A 20,437-nucleotide genomic window follows, 5' to 3' on the forward strand; every position below is an offset into this window, starting at 1 on the left:
GCGCGGGGCCCGCCCCCCCGCCGCTTCCCGCTGGGCGGGGGCGGGGCAGCCGCGCTCGCCCGGCGCAGGCCGTTAAAGGCGCCCGCGCGCCAGGCGCGCAGCGCGGCCGCGGCGAGCGGTGCTTGCCCGCTCTCGGGTCTCGTGTCCGGAGCCGCTCCAAGGCCTCGTGGAAAAGCCGTAGGGTGATTCCAGGTCCCTAGTTCAGAAAGCTCGAATCTCGAGTGCTGTGGGACCCAGTAATAAAGGGAGCATAACCAGCACCAGCATTGTTCCATGTTGCCAATGCTGAAGTTATCTTTACTGGGGAAAATACCGTTTCGCATTCCTCCCCCTATTGAAAAAAAAAACGGTTAAGGCAACTGTTAACAGCAAATGCACAGAATCACACAGCAGCTGGGGGGGGGAGGCACCTCTGGAGTCTGCAGCCCAACCCCCTGCTCAAGCAGGGTCACTGAGGACCGYGTCCAGTCAGGTTCTGGGCAACTCCAAAGGACAGAGACCCCACAATCTCTCTAGGCAACATGAGCCAGCGTTTGACCAGCCTCACAGTGAARTGTTTTCTTCCACATATTTGCCTTATAAGGCACCCATATATTTGCTTTCTAAATTAATTGGTGCAGAGATGATAACTGGCTTTCAGTTATGAAAACATTCTTAGCTAGTGTTTTCTCAACAGAATAAAAGCTTTTCACATAAAGGCAGCTTTTCAGGAGCTTCACGTTTGGAAAGAAAAGAACTGCTAACAACAAATTAATCAAACCTCAAAACCTCAAGCTTTCYGGCACCTTCCCCAGAGACAGCATTATCTTCACCTACTGGGTGAATCACAAAGCTATGCTYATCTGCACAGAAGTGTTTTGTAAGCAGAGAACAAATGTTGGCATTCAGCTGTTCACAGGGTCTAAGGGAGCAAAAGGCACTGTTTGTTCAGGTCGTTCCCAGGCACAAGAGGATGCTGTCGGAGCTGGAGGTCTTAAAAAGCAGACCTGAAAAACGTGCCCTCTACAGAAGCCACATTTGCAACAGCAAACAAAAATGCATCAGTACCAAAACCCGAACACACTGAGGAGGCGCACAAGTTACTCTTCTCACTCTCCCTCCTCCCTGTAGGAACCCTGGTAATGTCAACTTGTATTTGCAGAACAGATGTCACCTGTGCTTAGGCAAGATTCAGAGTACTAAACAACACAGAGCAGACCACTGTGCATTTGGGCACAGGAAAATTCCCTGTGGTGGGTCGCTGTCTCTGTAAGACTCGCGGTACTTACATGCTCAGCCAATGCAGGCAAACAGCAATACCAGCAAGCTCCCTTGCTTTTTTCTGCCTTTTTGTCTCTCCCTCAGTTTCTAAATATYACCTGTCTTCAGCACTCCCCCAGAACTGTTATATTTACATGTCACGAATGACTGGCCTATTTTGCCACACTTTAAGCAACCCCCAAGTGTTTTCCATAGTTTTTTCTTAACTGCCTTGGAGGCCTTGTTTGCAAGGAGATGGATGAAAATACCCACCTAAACGCAGCACAGCATGAAGAAACAYGAGAAGTTACTTGGTAGGCTAGACAGCCACCCACCAGCCTCAAAGGCCAGCCYGTTTTTCACCCCCCGCCTTCACTGGCACCGAAAAAGGGAACAAAAAGCTGCACCACGCGCCTGCGTTCGACATTAACAATTATCTGGGGAGTTCAGGCAGCCGTGACCCGGCCTGTGCTCCCTGCCAGCTCCCAGGGCGATAAAATCCCCTCGCCCCGCGCCCCCAGCCTGCCGCCCCCGCCATGTTACGCTCGTTATTCGTTACTTCCGGCCCGGCGGGAAGCGCCGTGGGGAGGGGGGCGCTAAAATGGCGGCGCCGGCAGGGGCTCCCCCTGCCCCCGCCGGCGCGGCGCCGCTGCCCCTCACTGCCGCGCAGCCGCGTTTCCTCGCGGAAGCCATAGCCGGTAACTTCGCCGCCGCCAGCGCTTCCTGAGCCGCGCTCCGCGGCCGGCCATGCCGCGCCGCCGCACCTCCAACACCGCCGCAGCCGGCTGAGGCCGCCCATGGCGCGGCGGGCGGCCGCCTACGAGGCGGCGCTGCCCCCCCGGCCCGCCTGCACCTACACCAGCTGCTACTGGTAAGGGCCGCCGCCGCCCTCCATGCCCCGCGGAGCGGGGGAGCCTGCGGCAGCCTCGGGCTCGGCCTTCTGCGCTCCCCYCGCGCCGTGGCGAAGTCCCACGGCGGCGACAAAACGGAGCCGGCTCAGCCCCCGTGCCCCGCCGCGTGCGCTGAAGTCGCTAGTTCCCATTATGTTTGTAAAAATATATGTATATAAAAAACAGGATTGGAGTTTTTTTCATAGCATGGGGGAGGAAGGGAGTCGTGAGGCGCCGCGCCTCGGCTCGCAGGCTGGTGAGGAGCCGCGTGTGCAAGCCGCAGAGCCCCCGGCCGGCGCCAGCGGGAAGGCGCCGCGGGCGCCCGCGCTTGGCTGAGCGCTCTTCGCCAGAAAGGAAACTGCGAGTGGGAGGGAACGAAAACAAGAACACCAGACCCCCAGCCCTTGTGTTTTACAGCGAAGAAAATGTTTGGAAACTCTGCGAGTACATCAGAAGCCGGGACCAATACCCTCTGGAGGAGTTTTACGCTGTTTTCATATCCAATGACAGGAGGATGGTGAGTTGTGACTAAAGGCAGCCGTGGAGGCGCTCGGGCTTCGGCCCTGCAGCCAGGACGGCCCCGAGGTGCCGGGCCTGCGGCTGGCCGCTCACCCCATCGTTACCCGGTGCTTTCGGGGCCGCCGCTAAGGCAACGCACCTCCCGTGCAACCTGTCAGTTTAGGGTGAAGAGTGTATTGTATCGTCCAGAATAGTATCTGCAGCTAAGTGCTCCTAAAAGATCAAAACTGTTAGTATTTTTCTCACAGCAGGTATAAGCTGGTGAAATGGGTTGGCTAACAAATAACTACTTTTGTTAATCTTTATTCAAAATTACTTATGACTTTCAGATTCCCCTATGGAAGCAGAAATTGGGACATGGAGAAGAGCCTGTTGTCTGGGTAAGGCATTTTGTTCTTTTTGTATATATTCTTTTTAGGGTCTTAGCATGTTCTTCACGTGTTTTGTTAATGTATGTTTCCCTAATTGGCCTTCCCTAATCTGCAAAGTCAGACATGGGCAGTGTTAGCCACACCTTTGACAAACTATAATTCTGTGTTAATGACACTATACCAATATTTATTCTTCTTCTACAACAGATACATAAATACTGTAAATTGGCTCTCCTTTTTACTGCTTGTAGTAAAATAACAGTGAGACAGTAAAATCTACATGTGGCAAACTTTAACATTGGTAGGAATGCATAACAGGTCTGCGAAAATTATTGTGCATCAACTTTATAGAATTTTAAGAAAGAGATGTCTGTGCTTTTAAGAAACAAATGAATGAAAGTATCCACATACACTTGGTCTAGGACAGGAAAATACAAGTAATATGTGTCTTAGGATCARTTTACATGCTGACACCTGAAGTGGTGGTTTTAGAATGTCTTTTGAAATTAACATAATTCAGTAATTGCCATTAAAAATTTCTGTCATTACAGAGTTTCTTTTCAGTTATCCTGTACCTCAAAAGCGTTTTTCTAATGTGATGTTGTGGTTTCTGTGTATCAGGAAATGAAGATTAAGCTGAGTTTTATGCTACAGATCCCCAGCACTTTTAGAAATGAGACAGACGTCACACCAGAATGGGAAGGATTTGTTTGGGGAAAAAGTAGCAAAGTACTTGAGTCTTCTAAATTACTACAAGAAAAATTCATTCTCTCTCAAAAGATTAATATACAATAATATATACGTATTAATATATTTTAAAGCAAAAAAAGGTTAGTTTAAAAAGCSTAAATCTTAAAAAGAAGACCTACAATGAAAAAGAGGAATAAGAGTCAGAAAAGGCCACTGCAAAATGTTTTTCTCTTCAAATACATGATTGAAAGCTGTTTTTTCTTTGGTGTTTCAATGACTYGCAGAATTTGCACAGCTTGTAGTTTGTTTTTATTATACTCTATAAAATATTTTTCTAAATAATGTTGTAGCATACAGTTTTAAATCCACTTTGTATATTGATCTGTCAAAATATCTTGTCCAAGATCTTTTTCATTCCAATCCCTTTATGGTTAGGACTGTTTAATATTGAAAGAGTCATAAGACAGTTTCTCAAACTCTTGCTGTGAGTGAATTTAATGTTCACTTTAGTTGGCTGTTAGCAACCACCATTAATTTAATTCTGCAAAACAACAGTGTAAGTAACTGACTCCAAAACAAAGGTAATTCCAGTTTTCTGAGACCTGAAAGGATTCTTTGCCATACTTGGATTTCTTAAAGGTTAAAGAATAAAGTTGCATCTCAGAACTTAAGTGTCAAGGTAAAACAGTTATCCTGCAAAAGTACAATATAGTACCCATAAGCATTTTACTGAGRTTCTGCAGGAATTCATCTTATTCCTACAGTCCAGATTTTATAGTTTTTTTTTTTTACAGTTGCATGCTGCTTTTCTAACTGTTTCTGGCAGCTGAACACCAGGCCTTCAAATTCACAGCCTATGCTATTACAATAGGTAAACATCTCTTATTAAAAGAGGTTGCTAGATAATTTTAATGTTAACATATCATCGTATGTGGATGTGAGCATTTATTTAGGACTGGAACTAAGCCAAAAATACATTATCCCACTCAAATTTTTACTGTATTTTGGTGCAGGACTTGAAGGAGATATCTCTGCTGTTTTCTTAGGAATAGTGTACACCTCAGTTTAGCTCTGTAGGTTTCAATCAAAGGAGGCTACTAGAGAACAGGGAGAATACCAGGGGTCTCCTAAAAGAAAAAAAAAAAAAAAGTGGTTGAGGTAGGCATTAGGAAATACCTTTTCTTCTGGTGCCCGAAATGTTACAGGTCTATTAAAGCTTTAAGTCCTGTTTCTGCCCTTGAAGTATTAGGAGCTGTAATCCTTGATTTTAGGAAATGTATTTTCACTCCCTTTCCTCATTTCTCATTAGTAACTATTTTGCTAATAGCAATTATCTTTCCTCTCAGGACTACCATGTTATTTTGCTTCATGTCTCAAGTGGAGAGCAGAACTTCATTTATGATCTTGACACRGTGTTGCCATTTCCATGCCCCTTTGACGTGTATAGTGTGGAGGCCTTTAGGCTGGATGATAGCCTTCACCCAAAATTTCGAAGGTGAGGACATAAAAGATAAAGAACATAAATCTTATTTTATGGAATCCAAGTTTAAGTTCTCTTTATTGATGCATAATAACAAAGGCATATTTTTGTTATATTCCAGGAAACTAAATTCACTGTATTTTTCTAAAGCTCTTGAGTTGAGTTACCTTGGAGTTGCCATTGTTTAGTTATCAGAAGCCCTTTTCTTTCCTACCATGGTTTCCCATTAACCATTTAGCTGCTTGGCACAATATTTTTGAGTTACTTGCTTAACGAAATTAATGCTCATTTGAGGAAGAATGGGCTCTTGTTTTAGTGGCTAATGCGGTATTATATAATCTCCGTTTTCTGGTATAACTTTATTACGGTTTAGGAAAATCAGAATGATTCGAGCAGATTTGTACTTGAAGACATTTGCCTCAGACCGATCTCATATGAAAGATGCCAATGGAAAGTGGAAAAAACCTCCTCCTTCATAYCCTTGCATCGAAACTACAGGTAAGGTGCTAGAACTCCATCTGGATTTAATTCTTTTTCTTTTTAATGAGATGAAAGACATAGTCAAAAGCTTGCCCAAGAGGTAAGTATGCTTCTATAACACGCCCAAAAGCTATGAACCTTTTGACATTTCTTTTTGTGAATATGTGAAGTCTAGCATGACTCCTTGCATTTATCATTATCGAACATTAATTACTAATCTTCATAAACTGAGCAGAGGAGGAGAGGTGAGCAATATTGTTTTCCCATTACAGTAGCTGACTGAAGCAAGATCAAGTAATTTGCTTAGGGTCATAAAAAGGGTACTTTATTTATTTTCTTTTATTTTTTTGCACACTGCTTACAGTACACTTTAGTTGGCAGGTCCCATCCTACCAGAGTAGATTATTTTGACAGGATATTCTGTCAGGATGAAGATTTTCSTCTCAGTTCAGCATGCTAGATTTACTTTCACCCAGATGTTTGAGGTTTCTGTCTCAGGTGAACGGCTCTAAGGATGTTGCTAAGGCAAAGTGTCAAGTCGGCAAATTTTGCTCCAAGCTGTAGGACCTCTTAAGTAATAATCCAGATACAGTCTCTGGTCCCAGCACAGAAGAATTGCTGTTTCTTCTATAGAGATTCTTAGATCATTCTTACCACACASTATTTCAATTTCTTCCAGTCATGCGCTGGGCAATCTGGCAAACATTTGCCATGTGTTCATTTGTTCTTTCATTTTCCTCACAGATGGAGAAAAGAGTGGTGAAGTTTTGTTTTGAAAAAGTTTTCTTGTTATTGCTGTGCATGTTTGGTTTTGCTGCTTTTTTAATAAAGACAGTAACACTGTGTATTTATGTTCGGTAAGGTAGGGTCAAAGAAACATTTTTATTTAGATTCAGGGATTTTGAAGCTTACTGAGGGCTTCTTGCCCATTGACACCTTACTTTTGCAGTAGTTGAGAGCTAAAAAAGGTGTGATGAATATCAGACTGGTGTGTACCAGGAAGGGGAAAAACTGTTAGTCAAATCAAAATAGTAGAAGACACTGCTCGCAGGCAGTAAGGTACAGAATGACTCAATTACAGATGTATACATATACCTTCAGCTACAATGAATGACTCTGTGGTTACAGCTCTAATTCTTCCTTTATCTGTGTTGCTTGGTTGAACTTTACCTCACAGATGATCACCTGCTAGATGATCTCAGCCACCCCCTAGATTGTCTTTGTGTTGTTGGTGATAAATATGTAGACCTGTATTCCTTCTGTGCTTTATTTGTTTACTCTGTGCCATGCTGTGTGGGTCAGATCCACAGGTTGGAAGGGACCTCATTAGGTCATTCAGTCCTGATCAAAACAAGTCAAAATAGTGAGATTGCTCAGGGCCATGTCCTGTTGAGTTTTGAACACCTCTAAGGATGGAGATTCCACAACCTCTCTGGGCAATGTACTCTAATATTAGACCACCCTCAAGTTAAATTTCATTGTTCTAGTATTTGATTGGAATTTCCCATGTTTTAGCTTGTCTGCTGCTTCTTGTCCTGTCATCAGGCACTTTTAGGAAGACTTTGGCTCTGTCTTCTCGGTATCCTCTGATCAGGTAGCTGTAGACAACCCTAAGRTGTCCCCCTCAGTCTTCCCTTTTTGAGGCTGAGAAAGTCTGTTCTCTAAGCTTCTCCTGGTGTGTCATGTTCTCCAGCCCCCAGCCTTCTTGGTGGCCCTCTGCTGGACTCGCTCCAGTATGTCAGTATCCTTCTTGCAGTGAGGAGTCCAAAGCTGGACTAGGCACTCTCTCAGTGATGAGATGCTCTCACCTTTTTGTCTTTGTAATAAATATTGCACATGAGGGAAACTGTTTATCCTGTACCACTGATGGTGCATTCACTAAGTAGCATAAAGATTTGTATCAGGTCTAAGATACCCATTTCAGATTGTCTCTCATTCACTACCAATTTCTCAAGCTTTGTTTTGTCTTGCCTTTGATCACTTGATGCATCTGGTACAGCTCTGTGCCTCAGTGTACCCGATGCTGTAAGTCATTGCGAAGTCTAGGTTTCACTGCTATGAAACTTGCATGTACTTAACTTCCAGTTGGATCTAGGCCCCATGCTGTATGTTAGCAGGAATCCTGTAGGCCAGCAGGTAGATTTAGAGAGCATCACTATKAGCAAATGGAGCTGGTAGTTCATTTCCTTAGAGACAGTGTTAAAGTAATGTCTCAGCACAGTTTTATCAAGCATGAGAATACCTTACTTAAACTTGATGGAAAACTGGGTGGCTCGCCTTTTGTTATCATAAGAGAGCCTGGGGTATTAATTTTCACATCCGTGCCAATTTCTATTACCGATAACTACTTTCTCCCTGCCATTTCAGATAGATAGGGTACTCTGTTTTCCATGTAAATTTGTGTTTGCATAAGATTAAATTGCTCACATTTCATGTTAGAAGTGACTGCAGTTTAATGGTTTGCAGAATGTACCCACATATATTGTTTTAATATCAGTTTATTTGTGAGACATTTRGATTCGAGCATTATATGTATTTTTCATCATTATTATTATACTGCTGTCATTTTGAGCAGCCAAATTCTCAAGTTCTTGAAGATGATTACAAAAGCATACAAGGTTTTTATATTACTTTGTTTGCTGTATACTGGGAAACTCTGAAAAATACAGTAAAAATATCAGTCTTTTTCAAAGTATAAGTACTAGGCTGTTACAAAAAATGTGACCTCTTTGTATTTAATCATCTCTGTAGTACTGCTGTGTTGCTACAGTTTGCTGCATGTTAAATCATGTTAGTTACATTTATACAGTTATTCATCTTATCCCATGGATTGTGAAAACTTTTAGTAAAAGTAATAATAGAGGTGTTTGTCCTTGATACTCAAACGCTGACTTCCAGAGCAGAGCAGCTGTTAAACCAGAATGTAGTGCTTCAGAAAAGGCAATTYTACAGTATCTAAGTCAAATGAAAGTTAAATAGGATCATAGATAGGATAATTACCCAGTATGGAGCTGGAGCAGGATGCTGGGACCACTGTGTGTGGGCTTTTTTTTTTTAATATATCAGGAAATACTTAATGACTACGAACTTCCTTTTGGAGTTGAATCAAGGGGCCTCTGTCAGTAACTGAGTAACTGATGAAGCTTTTTTTTTTCCCCCTAAATACTGACTTTAAAGGAATAATTCCTAAACTAATTGTGCTGCTCATGATGTTGCGAAATAAACATTTTAAATTAAGCCTATATTGAGGCATGAATTCAAGTCCATGCTTAAAAAGATTGGAGTTTTCTGTCTTTTAATAATGCTGGGGTGCTTGCAGAAAATCGCTTGATTTGACTTCAATCACATCAGATCAGAACTTGCATGCTGAGCATTAGCCTTTTACAACTGGTTCTTACATAACTGTTTCCCAGAGCTAGGCCTATATATTTCATTGCTCTGGCCTCTGTTCTGCTCTGCTGCTGCAGGTGCTGGAGGCAGCTGGTTAACCTAAGTGATGAGCAGGGTGCAGCTGCGAGGTCAGGGTGCCTTCTCACTGGGCCGTGTAGTCAAAGCAAACTCTGCTGGAACACACATTCCTAAGCTGTCACAGATTTCCCTGGTCCCACCAGGATGCCAGTGGCCTCCTGTTGAAAGAAAACAAAGGATAGTCTAGTGTTTTATTCAAAAAATAAAAATGAAGATTATGATATGAAGCAGGGATTCATGATTCTAGGGCTGGCTAGCCTGGCCTGGGATTTTCTTTTAAGTCTTGTTGCTACARATGAATGGGGTCTGATTCTGTTTAGTTTGAGTCCCGATGAAGTCATCCCTCCTTACTGCAAGCCAGTGTAAAATACATTGTAAAATACAACTTGCACARTACATTTCAAATTTACTCAGAACAGATGGTCTTGCTGCTTATATACAACTGCTAGCATCAGCTCTAACACAGAAAAGCATTAGTTTGAACTTCAAGTCTTCCTTCGTATGTGGTAGCACACTGGCAGGACTGATTGATCAAGGCTTTTTGTTCTTTTTGTTTTAATTAAAATCCGTTGTTGTCATAAATGATGCATTCCCCTCCCCCCGCCCTTTTTTTTTTTTTTTTTAATTTGCTTGTTTTAAAAAAGTGAGTAGGACAGCTAGGAAATGCTGGAGATGAGGAGTATGGCACATCTGTCTGGCAGGCAGACTGCTAGATGTAGACCAGGCAGACATCCGCAGTTTCTTCCCGTGTCTTCTCTCGGAGGTGGTGGTAGGATCCTAGTGAGAGCAAAGAGAGCATTGACAGGGACATGAGTAGCTCATATGTACCCCAACCTTCTGTTCCTGTTCTCTGAGAATAATACTCAAATCTGCTGAGTTAGGTCCTTAGCTCCTGAGGTTGAGTGTGAGCAAAGAATCAAGTCAGAATAGAGGCAAATAAGGTACAAGTAGGGATAGAAATATTTAAATACTATGAGTGGCTTATTGAAATTTTACAGCTTTCTATGAAAGGTGATTTAAGGTAGCCAACTTTATTTTACACTAAGATGGACTGAGATGACTTACGTACAGTCAGCTGTGGGAACAGCCCCCTCCAACTGGAAAGGTAACAGCCTCTCCCACTCTGTGTCAAGGACTTGCCTCTCTACCAGGCAGAGGAGGGGGGATATGAAAGGAACTGCAGACACCTAGATAAGTCTGGGAAGACCCCAACCTTTTACGTACCCCCAAGGCTGGGCAGCCACAGAGCTAGGCTTCGCAGCTTTCAGACTTGCACTTTAGGCAGCTATTGTTACGCAGAGTTAGCCCAAGGTCTGAAACATTGCTTTTTAACTGCTGTTGGCAGAAGCCACAAGTATCATGGCTAATAATGCCATCTGATAATGTATGGCCTTTTATTTTGCCCCTGCTCAGGTCAAAAGTGTCAGACTTGGTTTAAAGAAGCAAAAACAAATGGTAAGAATACCCAAATGCATCCACTAGGTCTCATCGGTGCAGTGTGTATGTAGCAAAGTGATTTTGGTCAAAAAAGAAGCATTAGCTCTGTGTATGCACCAATGCAGGCTAGTGAAGTAGCTGCAGCTCCCAAAAAGGACCATGAGTGTAACGTAAATGTAAAAAAAGGTCTTGTTCTTGACCTTGTGTAAATCTTATGCTGTGGATGTTCCTCCTGTGCCTTTGTAGAAAAATCCATTGGGTTTGTCAATGGTAGCATCCAAGCGTCTCTCTTTTGTAAATTCGGCTGTTTTGACTTTCCATTGGCCTCAGAGAAAGGACTTTGTGTTGTTCTTTGTGCGTTTTTGCCTAGCAGTTTCCTAAAGCTGTAAGGTCCAATATAGCATGCATGGCATTCAAATACAGCATACGAATAATGAGTGGCATAGGTATCTCTTATCATGCCTTTTTTAGTTCCCCCCCCCCCGTGGATGGTTACCCAGCTGTCATACTGCTTCAGTGCCATCTACTGGCTGATTTTTAGACCATCTGCTCTTCATGGGAAGGCTCTTGTTTGCTTTTATGAAATAGTTTTTCCTTTCATTAAACTTCTCTGATGGACTGTCTTATGCTCTGCCACAATCTTTCTGAATTTWAAAAAAAATATTTTACTTCCTCCAGATGTTATGACAGCAGCTTTCATGTTGGTAACAACTGCAGCTGTTTCTGTAACTGTACTGGAACAATTTGGGCTTCTTTACCATTCACAGAGTGTTTTTATGAAATTATTATTATACTAAGCTCAGTGCACATAAAGCAGAGAATTGTCCTATATTTCAAATCTTAAACTACATATGTAATCACATTAATTTTAAAACAAAAGCATCTGGGAGGAAAAGACAACCTGAATTGGAAACCAGACTTACCAGTCCAACAACCACCAGCAGTTGTTATTCTCTCCTACTGATTTTGAGCTAAAACAGCAAATTGCTGGGCTTGTGTAATTTGAAATCTCCGCATAGTCAAACAGACAGTCTGGCCCTGTTCTGCCAGATTCACTTTAGCAGAAGGACCGTGCTTGACTGGACACAAGGATTTTCAAAGTGCAAAGCTCAAAAAGGCCAGAAAAGTGGTTAGAGCTGTGATTAGGSTGATAACAAAGCCATAAAATAATGTGTGATGCAAATAAGAGGACTTCAGGGGCTGGATTACACATGGGGCTTGTTGGGTTTGGGATTCCCAAACACTGTCTTCCCTTTCTTACTTATACTGTCCATAATGGTAAGCTTAATTACACAAATGTTTTGCAGCTGAAGCACATTCTGTCCTATGGAATTTTTAATCCATTCATTAGACCCTACTCTGGTTCTTAATCCTTAAATGTGCACATGAATCATCGATGTTAAAATAAATACAGTGTAAAAGCTTAACAGTAAATCCCTTGGCTCTCTTAGTCTGTTCTCTAAACTTGTCCTCTTCCAGTTTTCTTTTAAATAAGTATTAAAAAGATTATTTGCACAGATCATCAGTGATAACATACAACAACAAACCCACAAACAGAACTCAAGATTTCATAGAGCTGACTAAACTCAGGAGTCATAAACCTCTGATCAGTATGGGTCTGAGTCAGTGAAGACTGTAACAGGCCAGCTCCAGAAAAACCCTGTAAGTCTTGTTTTAGCTGTCTGAGGCAGGGGACACCTCTCCTGCAGGGGTCTGATAAATCAAACTCCTTGCAAAAAGCTGTCAGTTACTTTCCTTTTAGAAATGTGGCAGTTAACCCCCCCTCCCCCCGACCCCATGCAGTGGTTCCGGATTCAAAAAAAAAAAAAAAAAAAGTGTTTGTCCCCAACATAGGTCTGTGCCCTTCTTAGCCTGAGAGTCCCTCTAGGCTACAGGCTAGGCTAGGGCGGACGTTTCCTCCAGTCTTCGTATTCTGGCTTTGCAGTGGGCCATCATAAAAGACAAAGTTAAGGGGCAAAGCAGCTTCAGTTTCTGACTGATTCTGCTGTCCTGATTCAATTGCTTTGTAGTCAATGYAAAAGTTCTCTGACTCAATTGACTTTGGTTCGGACCTTTAAGGAGGAATAATATCTCCTTTCCCTCCAAGTAATCATATTTCTATGAATACAGAGAAACCCTAAGAMTCCTGTTGAGTTGCAGTTTCCTATTCTGGTTGTTCTTATTTGCACACTAGTTTCCTGATCCTACTTAACCCTTCTAGGCTACCATTGCAAGGAAAAATCTTTCTCTTTCCTACACGTACTGTTTTCTAATGACTGGGGATATACTGATCAGATAATGTGATTTTGCCATAGGCAGAGAAGCATCAGGGACAAATGCAACATTTCAAACACTAGAAATAGGCGTTCTTCTGGTATCCTGTAAYTTGCAGAATCTTGCTGGATTGTGGCTTTGCAAAGACGTTACTAATCTTTGCTATTGCATGTATTTTGATCTATACKATCAAAACAAGTTTTTCTTGGTGTGTGTTTGACATATGTTTACCTATGCTACAGATGCTGAATCAGGAGCTTTAATTTCCCTTTTTTGCTCTTTGTTCAGACTCCAAGATGAATTTGGATGATTTCATCAGTATGAATCCCGAAGTAGGATGGGGCTCAGTGTTCCCTCTGTCAGACTTTGTGCATCGATTTGGTGGAATGACTGATTACAATGGTTCCTTGAAAGGACAGTGAAGTAAACAAAGTTGTTCTCCCTGCTTTTCTTTTACATGAATGTGTTTTGTTTTGCTGATATTACACTGTATTTGTCAATGGTTTACATTTCTTTACATAGGATAAGTATTGGGCAAATAGAATATCCAGTCAGAAATATCATGAACTGAATTAAAAAAAGTATTTTGATTATGTAAGAATAAGTGTGTTATTAAATCAAATGCAGATATCTCGCCATAAGCATAGCTGCATCTATTGTGCTCAAATTGAAAAAAAACCATTTAAATGCTGTAAGAAAAGCTCTTGGAAAAATACATGTATAAACTACTGAACAATGTAGCTCAGATTGCTAAATACCACTGCATTTTAGAAATGAGATATAGAATATTTTCTTTATTTTAAAAATTTACTCACTGATATAAACAGACCTGGGACATCTGAATTCCTCTGCTGATGTTACCAGTTAGGCCTTATGTGGCAGAAGCCTAAAGGGCAAATCCACAAAGGCAATGTAGTCTCAGCAGTATAGTCTTGACTCCCAAGCACTATGTAAACCCAGGTAAGTATCTAGGTTTCTGTGCTACATAAGGGGAGAGCTAAATGCCTGATATTTCAGCTCAACTGTAATGCCAGCAGTAGCTGGAAGATGCAGTTGCTTTTCCCTCTTAGACTGGCTGCATGTTCTCACCTGCTCCTGTGTGCCAGCGCTTGGCACTTGTATGGCCCYGAGGTGATCCAGGATAGGAAGCTAAGCTGACAGAAAGATTTTTTTTTATTATTTTTTTTCTTCCCCCCTCCTGCCTTTTAGCTCCTTGAACCAGCTCTCCATGAGGTCAGACAGTTGCTGTTGCTGGTAGAAGGGAAGCAGCAGGAACATATGGTTGGGGGGAAGGGAGTGAGCAGGACTGCCCCATATGTGGCGACTAGCTGCTGAATTGGCTTAGCGTTATTACCAAGCTGCACCCTTGCAGGGAAACGCAGGAAAGCCATCATGTTTATTAGGGATTTGAAGCCTGGTTTCCACTAACTTAAAGAGCCCTAAACTTGGGATTATTGAAATAATCTAAATGAGCTTCTCTTTTGGAGCTGTTCTATTTTATGTACTGTCATATCATACAGAATCACAGAWATGTAGAATAATTCAGGTTGGAAGGGAACTTGAGCTGGAGGCTGGACTAGAGATCTCCCAAATCAGGGTCAGCTCTGAGATCAGACCAGGCTGCTTAGGGCTTTATCCAGTTGAGTCCTGGAAACCTTCAAGGATGGAGACTGGAGTTTAAAGAAACATTTGTGATGGACTTCYGTCTTAGTGAAGAAAAGTACAGTAATGATTTTAAGAGTTAAAAGATAAAATTATTTGTAGATAAATATCTTGGAAGTTTTTACATTTTTCTATGTGTGTATTTTTATTCTATGCGTGTATTTTCCATATTATTCTATACATACATTGTTACTATATCTCTCATCAGTTCCAGAGAATTTACCCAGCTAACATGAATTTACCCCTGTTAACAGAGGAGACAGACCGATGATTGGCTGTGGGATTGATTTCTACTTTCTGTCACCAGATAGAGCATAGCTAGCTATGCAGATAGGCTGCTAGCACACAGACTGCTTGTAGCACAGGCTACAGACAGGAGACCAGTGGTTGTGCCACTCATCTTGGATGTTGGAGAGTCAACCTCTAGTTCCTGTTCCAGTGAATCCACTTCGCCAGAAAAGAACAAGCTGCCTGAACTCAAGATTTCCAATTAAGCTGATGCGCAGTGCACCCTGAGAGGTAGCAGCTCTGGATTTAACTCACTGAGTTAAATTTTTAGACAAGGGCTTTGAAGGCAGGACACCTTGTGTCAAAGGTCTGGTTTATGGGCATCTGGATAAAATGGCAGCACTCCCTTCTGTAGGTATTTTGGATGCTGCTGATGTGGCAGGCATGCTTTGAGTGAATGAAGGCATCGTTATTTACTGTTGCTGAGCKATGTCAAGACTTAGCAAGCTGTGAACATGCACAATGTCAGAAATTTCCCTGAGCGGCTCTCAGTGCCCAGGACATTGCACRTACTCCCAAGGATAGGCAGCGGCAGAACGGAGAATTTAAAAAGATCCAAWTTTTGGGTGATGAGGTTGCAACAAACCCCTTTTATCCTTCAAATAAACAATTGAATTTCATATACACAAGCGTATATACATTGCTTAACAGAACCTCTAAGCTGTTCCAGGGCATTAAGTCCCTGTACTCTCTAGTTTGGATTTTTGTACAGTCTATACTAGAGTTTGTCATTTGATTTAAATGTTGAACAACCATTCTGCAGCTGGATTCTGGCAATTGAAACCAGTCATACTCCTGTTAGTGGGGCTCAGAATCTGCCTATTTGAATGCAATTGCAGGATCAAGGCTGTAAGGAGAATAGTTGCAGCTTTAATCGGAATATATGATTTTAAAAGAATGCGGAGAAACATTCCTTCTGCTCTCTAGTTGTTCTGAACAGATACATAATTTTACAAATAAACAGGATGGATGTGAAGATAGATTTTATGCAATAAGTAATCCTTCTGTAGCCCTTGCAAAGCAATGTCATTCCAGAGGAACAGGTAAAGGCCAAAGAACAATTTTYATTCAGTACTGAGAGTGTGTGTATCACGGTGCCATCCCTGCCTGTAGCCTTGGAAGCCTGCTGACATTTCATCACCATTTCAGAATACGTTGTTAGAAAGCCTGAATTCAGGAATACAAGAAGCGCTCGTTTGGGGCTCCGAATACAAGGAGGAACGGAGAGGTGACTCGGCTGCTTGCTTCTCGGGGATGAACTGGGACCAGCCCTTTTGGGCAGGCTGCAGAGCCCTCGGGCTGTCAGAGGGACCAAGTGAATTCTCTCCCTGCTTTCCCTCCTGAACCMCCTTCCTGATTGTTTCTGGGAACCTGCGTGTTCAACCGCTCTGATCGTGCCTCAGGCTGGCGCTTGACGTAGTCGCCTCCAGGGTGTTTTACTCACTGAGCAACCACTGCAGTAAGTGACAGACAGAAAAATCAAGTTTGCTCTCTACTGCATGATGTTGATTGATAGGCCTTGAGACACTTGATCTTCTCCCTGTCCAGATTATCCAAATGCCCTAAAAATTTCTGATAGTTTAACTGGTGTTTTCYTATTTCTGTTAGTCTTCCTGAGACAAGCCTAAAACCAGAACCAGAATTTGCTTTCRGTGTGATGATTTCTTAATGCAGCTTAGCTTTCTACTGCCTTCCAGCCTTCTTTAGCTTGTCCCTCCCCGCGTGAAATCCATCTGCCTTTCTGTTGGCCAATTATAAGCACCGTATTTCTGTGCTGATAGCCTTGCCTGTAGCTATTTGGACTAGATCTCTCTTGAGCTGGGTATTAAACAGATGCAGAAGAAAAACTCTACGCTCAGGTTGGTTCCTCACTGTCCCACTTTGTCTTCACTACATAGGCTGTTGCTCCCTGGAAATTCGCCAATGCTTTTGCTACTAGAAATGATAGCGCACGATCCCGAGAGCCTTTTATTCGTGTTGGAGGCATCCTGTTTCCCAGGTAGTTCCTCTGGCTTCCTATCTATTTATCTATCTGGCTAACTATCGATGTGGTAAGCTACAACGGGAGATAGGAGATCCATGTCTGTCCTTTTTTTATCATCTGTGCTTGTTCTTTTTAGTCAGGAATATAACATACTTAATTCTTAACTAACTGCTTTTATCTGCCTATTTTGGACCTTAGGAAAAAAAAACTAGTTTTCTGGCTTGCATTTGCTCAGTCAGTGCATTTGCGCAAACTTAAAAACAACCAGGTCTATCTCGATAAAATACCATTTTTCCAAGTGGCCAGCAGAGAGAGCAATTAGCATTCAGTAGACGTGTGTGTTCAGATGTTTTGCCAGAGGCTCCCTGCTTGCACGTACAGTTGTGCCAGTAACTGTTGCAGATAATAAGATAAATTCTGACAACAGTGCAGAGGTGATCCGTATCTTCCAAGGTTGCAGCTGATGGGGAACGTATTGCCCTTGACTGAGTCTCTGAGGTTAAAGCGTGTTCATCAAGGGCTGTGCACTAACATCTTCAGACTAACTAACTCCTGGCTGTTCAGATCTGTCCAGCATTCACGGCTCCTACCAAAATGAGCGCGTAGCACCTTAGAAAACCAAACTAATCGCTCCGCTGTCAACATCTGGATGGCAACAGCTAAGTGGAGGCACCCAGGCCCCTGCAGTGTGATCTGTCCAGAGTCCTGCTAACGGAATGGCAGGGAGGCCTGGGGGTGCAGCTGTACGAACCAGGATCCCAGGATCAGAGCCCGAGACCTTCGTAACCTTCCCTTTTTATCCACGCCTCGTCCAGCATGTTATAAAACGCTGTTGTACTCCAAACATCTACTGTAAAAATGATCATCTTCAGGGTCCACTTTTCTGCTGTCACAGTGACTTCGGTCCAGTTTTTCTCATCTTCCAGTGCTATCGGGTTTTTTTTTTGCCAGCCATTTCTACAAACACATTGAGTGATCCAAGGAAGCCGTTGCAGGGAAAAGGCAAGAGGTGTGAAAATCCCACAGTGCCCTTGGTGTCATCTCCCACCAGTCACCTTACAGCAGGGCTTCCAAAACGCCTAACTAGCAAGAGCCATGCTAGCGGAGGGRAGGGCCAGCAGAGCACCGCTTAGGCGTCCCCAGCTGAGCAGATGGCTCCAGGTCTGGTGGGGCTGCCCTCCTAAAATGCTTTGGATTTGCAAGCTTCGAGCATCTCAGCCCCTCTCAGCATGAAACCCTTCTTGATGGCTGCCTCTTTTACGGAAATTACTGACCCTGAAACTCGAGGGAAGGAGAACTGATGATCTACTTCTCCCTTMTGGCCTCCTGCAGCAGGTTCCTCCTGATRCAGGAGCTGGCCCAGMTCAGTCTGGAGATGCCTGCTCATGTTCGCTCCACAGCCGCRTGCACCTTTCCCCACCGAGCTCAGCTCTTGGTGTAGGATTTTCTTTTGTGATCGAGCAGAAAAACGCTGTATAAACGTGGCCTTTCGACAAGTCTAAGTGCAGCTGCAGCAGTGGTTCTGGAAAATCTCTCCAGCTGGACCGAAGGTAAACAAATATGGTTGCTTAGGTGTCCTCAGTGCTTCCTCRGTGTAGGAAATACCATGGATACTGAGGGCAGCTAAAACAAATCTTAGTTAGTTATCATCTAAGGTGYCTGGCAAGTCACTGAGTGTCTGAGYGAGCTAAGCTGCGCCCTACGCGCCGGGTGGTCAGAGCTTCATTTTATAACGAAACGACGAGGGCCAGACCTGCGACCGCCCGCTCGCAGAGCCCGAGCGAAGTGCCGCTACTCRCCCGGCGCTCGGTCGCGCCGTGTGACGTTGCGGGGGGGAGAGCCGGGTGTTTCCGAGGCTGAGCTGTATTCCCGACACCAGATTGCTTAAAAAGCAGGAACCGCTYGCTTGGCCGGGCTCAGCGCCGTGCCAGCCGGCCCGGGCCAGGCTATATCGGGCACGCAGACGCGGCAGCGAGGCAGGAGCCGTGACGCGGTATTTTTGCAAGCGGCCTACGCAGCGCCATCGAGGCTTTCCCGTCTGCCTTCGCAGCCGGCCCGGCCAAACCGCGCTCGTCGCAGAGCGCTTCTCGCTGCGCCGAAGGGCCGCGGCTGGATTCACGCCGGCGCAAAAGCAGCGTCCCCGCAAGCGGCGGGCGCAGCACGTGCCRTATTTTTCCCTCGTTGCGTGGCGCCGTTTCTCCAGCAAGTCAAACTTCCACCGGGCAAAGCCGCGCTCGCGGGAAGGAGCCGCAGCCTGCTCGGAGCCCGGCTCCCGGCCGCGTTTGCCTGCGCTTGTTTTCCTTCGTGTCCTGCGCAAAGTAGATAGGAGCGTTCAGCAGAGCAGCTGCTTCCATTTGTACGGGAGGGTTTCACCGCTTCAGAAATCAAGGGCAAGYGCTGATTAAATGTTAACCAGGACGCGGGATGCCGTCACCTGATGCTGCTCCTCCGGCGACCCGACGAAGGGCCCGGGGTGGCGCGGGCGCCCGGCCCGAGCGGAGCCACCGTGAGCGTCCCCGCTTCCCGCGGCTGCTTCCACGGAGGAGGGCAGGGCTGCGGAGGACGGCAGCCAGGAGAACGGAGGCGGCTGCTTTCCTCTCCGCTTCTGACTCCCAGTGACTTCAAGGAGTCACGGAGAAGTACTGAAATTGAGACCTCAGATTATCTGTATTTTTATTTTATTTTTTTGTTCACATTACCACCTCCTGCCGTAAACCAAATGCCATCTCTGGTCACTTTAGGTTCTCAGAGAGGCTGTGCTCACAGCCRGCAGAATTCCTCTCCCGCCGCGGGACGGGCCACGTCCCCAAACCTCTCCTTCAAGCGGAGCTGCGGCCGACAAGAAGTTCATTGACGTTGGTCACTCACGCCGCGGAGCCGGGCTTCTGAAAGACATGGCCCGTCAGTCGTGTTACGTGCGCGCCTGCCTCTACCTGCACACGTCTAAGGGGTTCTTCCAAGGCAGCGGACGCAGCTGTATTGACTTGCAGCCTCGATAACATCTCCACACTATCTAGTGTCACACAGATAAGCCGGGATGGTCGCTTGTTCCAGCGCTGGGGTGTTTTTTTCCCCCCTTCCTCAAAGAGGAGCTGTTGCTGTGCCCCCTCGCCGGGCCCCGAGGCGAAGGGACGCCGCGCACCCGCTTCCCCGCAGACACGTGCAGCCCCTTTGCTTTTACTGGACCAACGGACCGTGCTCGCGGCATCAGGCCTGTTTTGGTCTCCAGGTCCATCACGATGGGCATTTTAAACCCAGTTCCACCTACCTGGATGGACTCGGGTCCACCTACTGCTGTGGCAAGCAAAGCACTTGGGCCTTGTTCTCCCAGAGGGTCTGAGGAGGGAATTTTGCATTTTTGTCATTTCTACTTCAAATGGAAACATGCCAAAAAAAAAAAAAAAAGACGCGAGGTCTTAGGTATTCCCGGGAGAAGGGGTATGAGATGCCATTAGTCAGGAAGGGGGGGCTATAAATCTGCTTTGCTTGGCTCTAACTGCCTTGAGGATGGTAGATGGTAGTAACATCTTCCCCAGCGTGTGCACCCGCTTAACCTGACCATTTCTTTGACCATTCAGAGAAGCAGGGAACGATAAAAAAGCAACTTTTCTGCAGGGACCAGAGCAAGAGATTTAGCGTCTGGGCGCAGCCGAGG

At 44.6% G+C, this 20,437-nt stretch overlaps 1 protein-coding gene across 2 annotated transcripts; it reads left to right on the top strand.

Moving 5' to 3' along the window:
* The first annotated feature begins 1,812 nt into the window (after positions 1-1,812).
* On the top strand, positions 1,813-14,634 carry NTAQ1 (N-terminal glutamine amidase 1). Of its 2 annotated transcripts, XM_085315455.1 has the most exons (6): positions 1,813-2,110; positions 2,547-2,646; positions 2,978-3,028; positions 5,056-5,204; positions 5,563-5,687; positions 13,137-14,634. In XM_085315455.1, exons 1-6 carry the CDS (start codon positions 2,037-2,039, stop codon positions 13,268-13,270), a joined length of 633 nt encoding a protein of 210 aa, XP_085171581.1. In that variant the 5' UTR covers positions 1,813-2,036; the 3' UTR covers positions 13,271-14,634. The 2 variants fall into 2 exon arrangements, with proteins under 2 accessions (XP_085171581.1, XP_085171509.1); XM_085315383.1 differs by lacking the exon at positions 1,813-2,110 and having other exon boundaries at positions 2,138-2,646.
* Positions 14,635-20,437: the final 5,803 nt, after the last annotated feature.

The sequence above is a fragment of the Rhea americana genome, unplaced genomic scaffold (genome assembly GCF_003343005.1).
Source record: "Rhea americana isolate MKP2758 unplaced genomic scaffold, rheAme1 scaffold_0, whole genome shotgun sequence".
NCBI lineage: Eukaryota > Metazoa > Chordata > Aves > Rheiformes > Rheidae > Rhea > Rhea americana.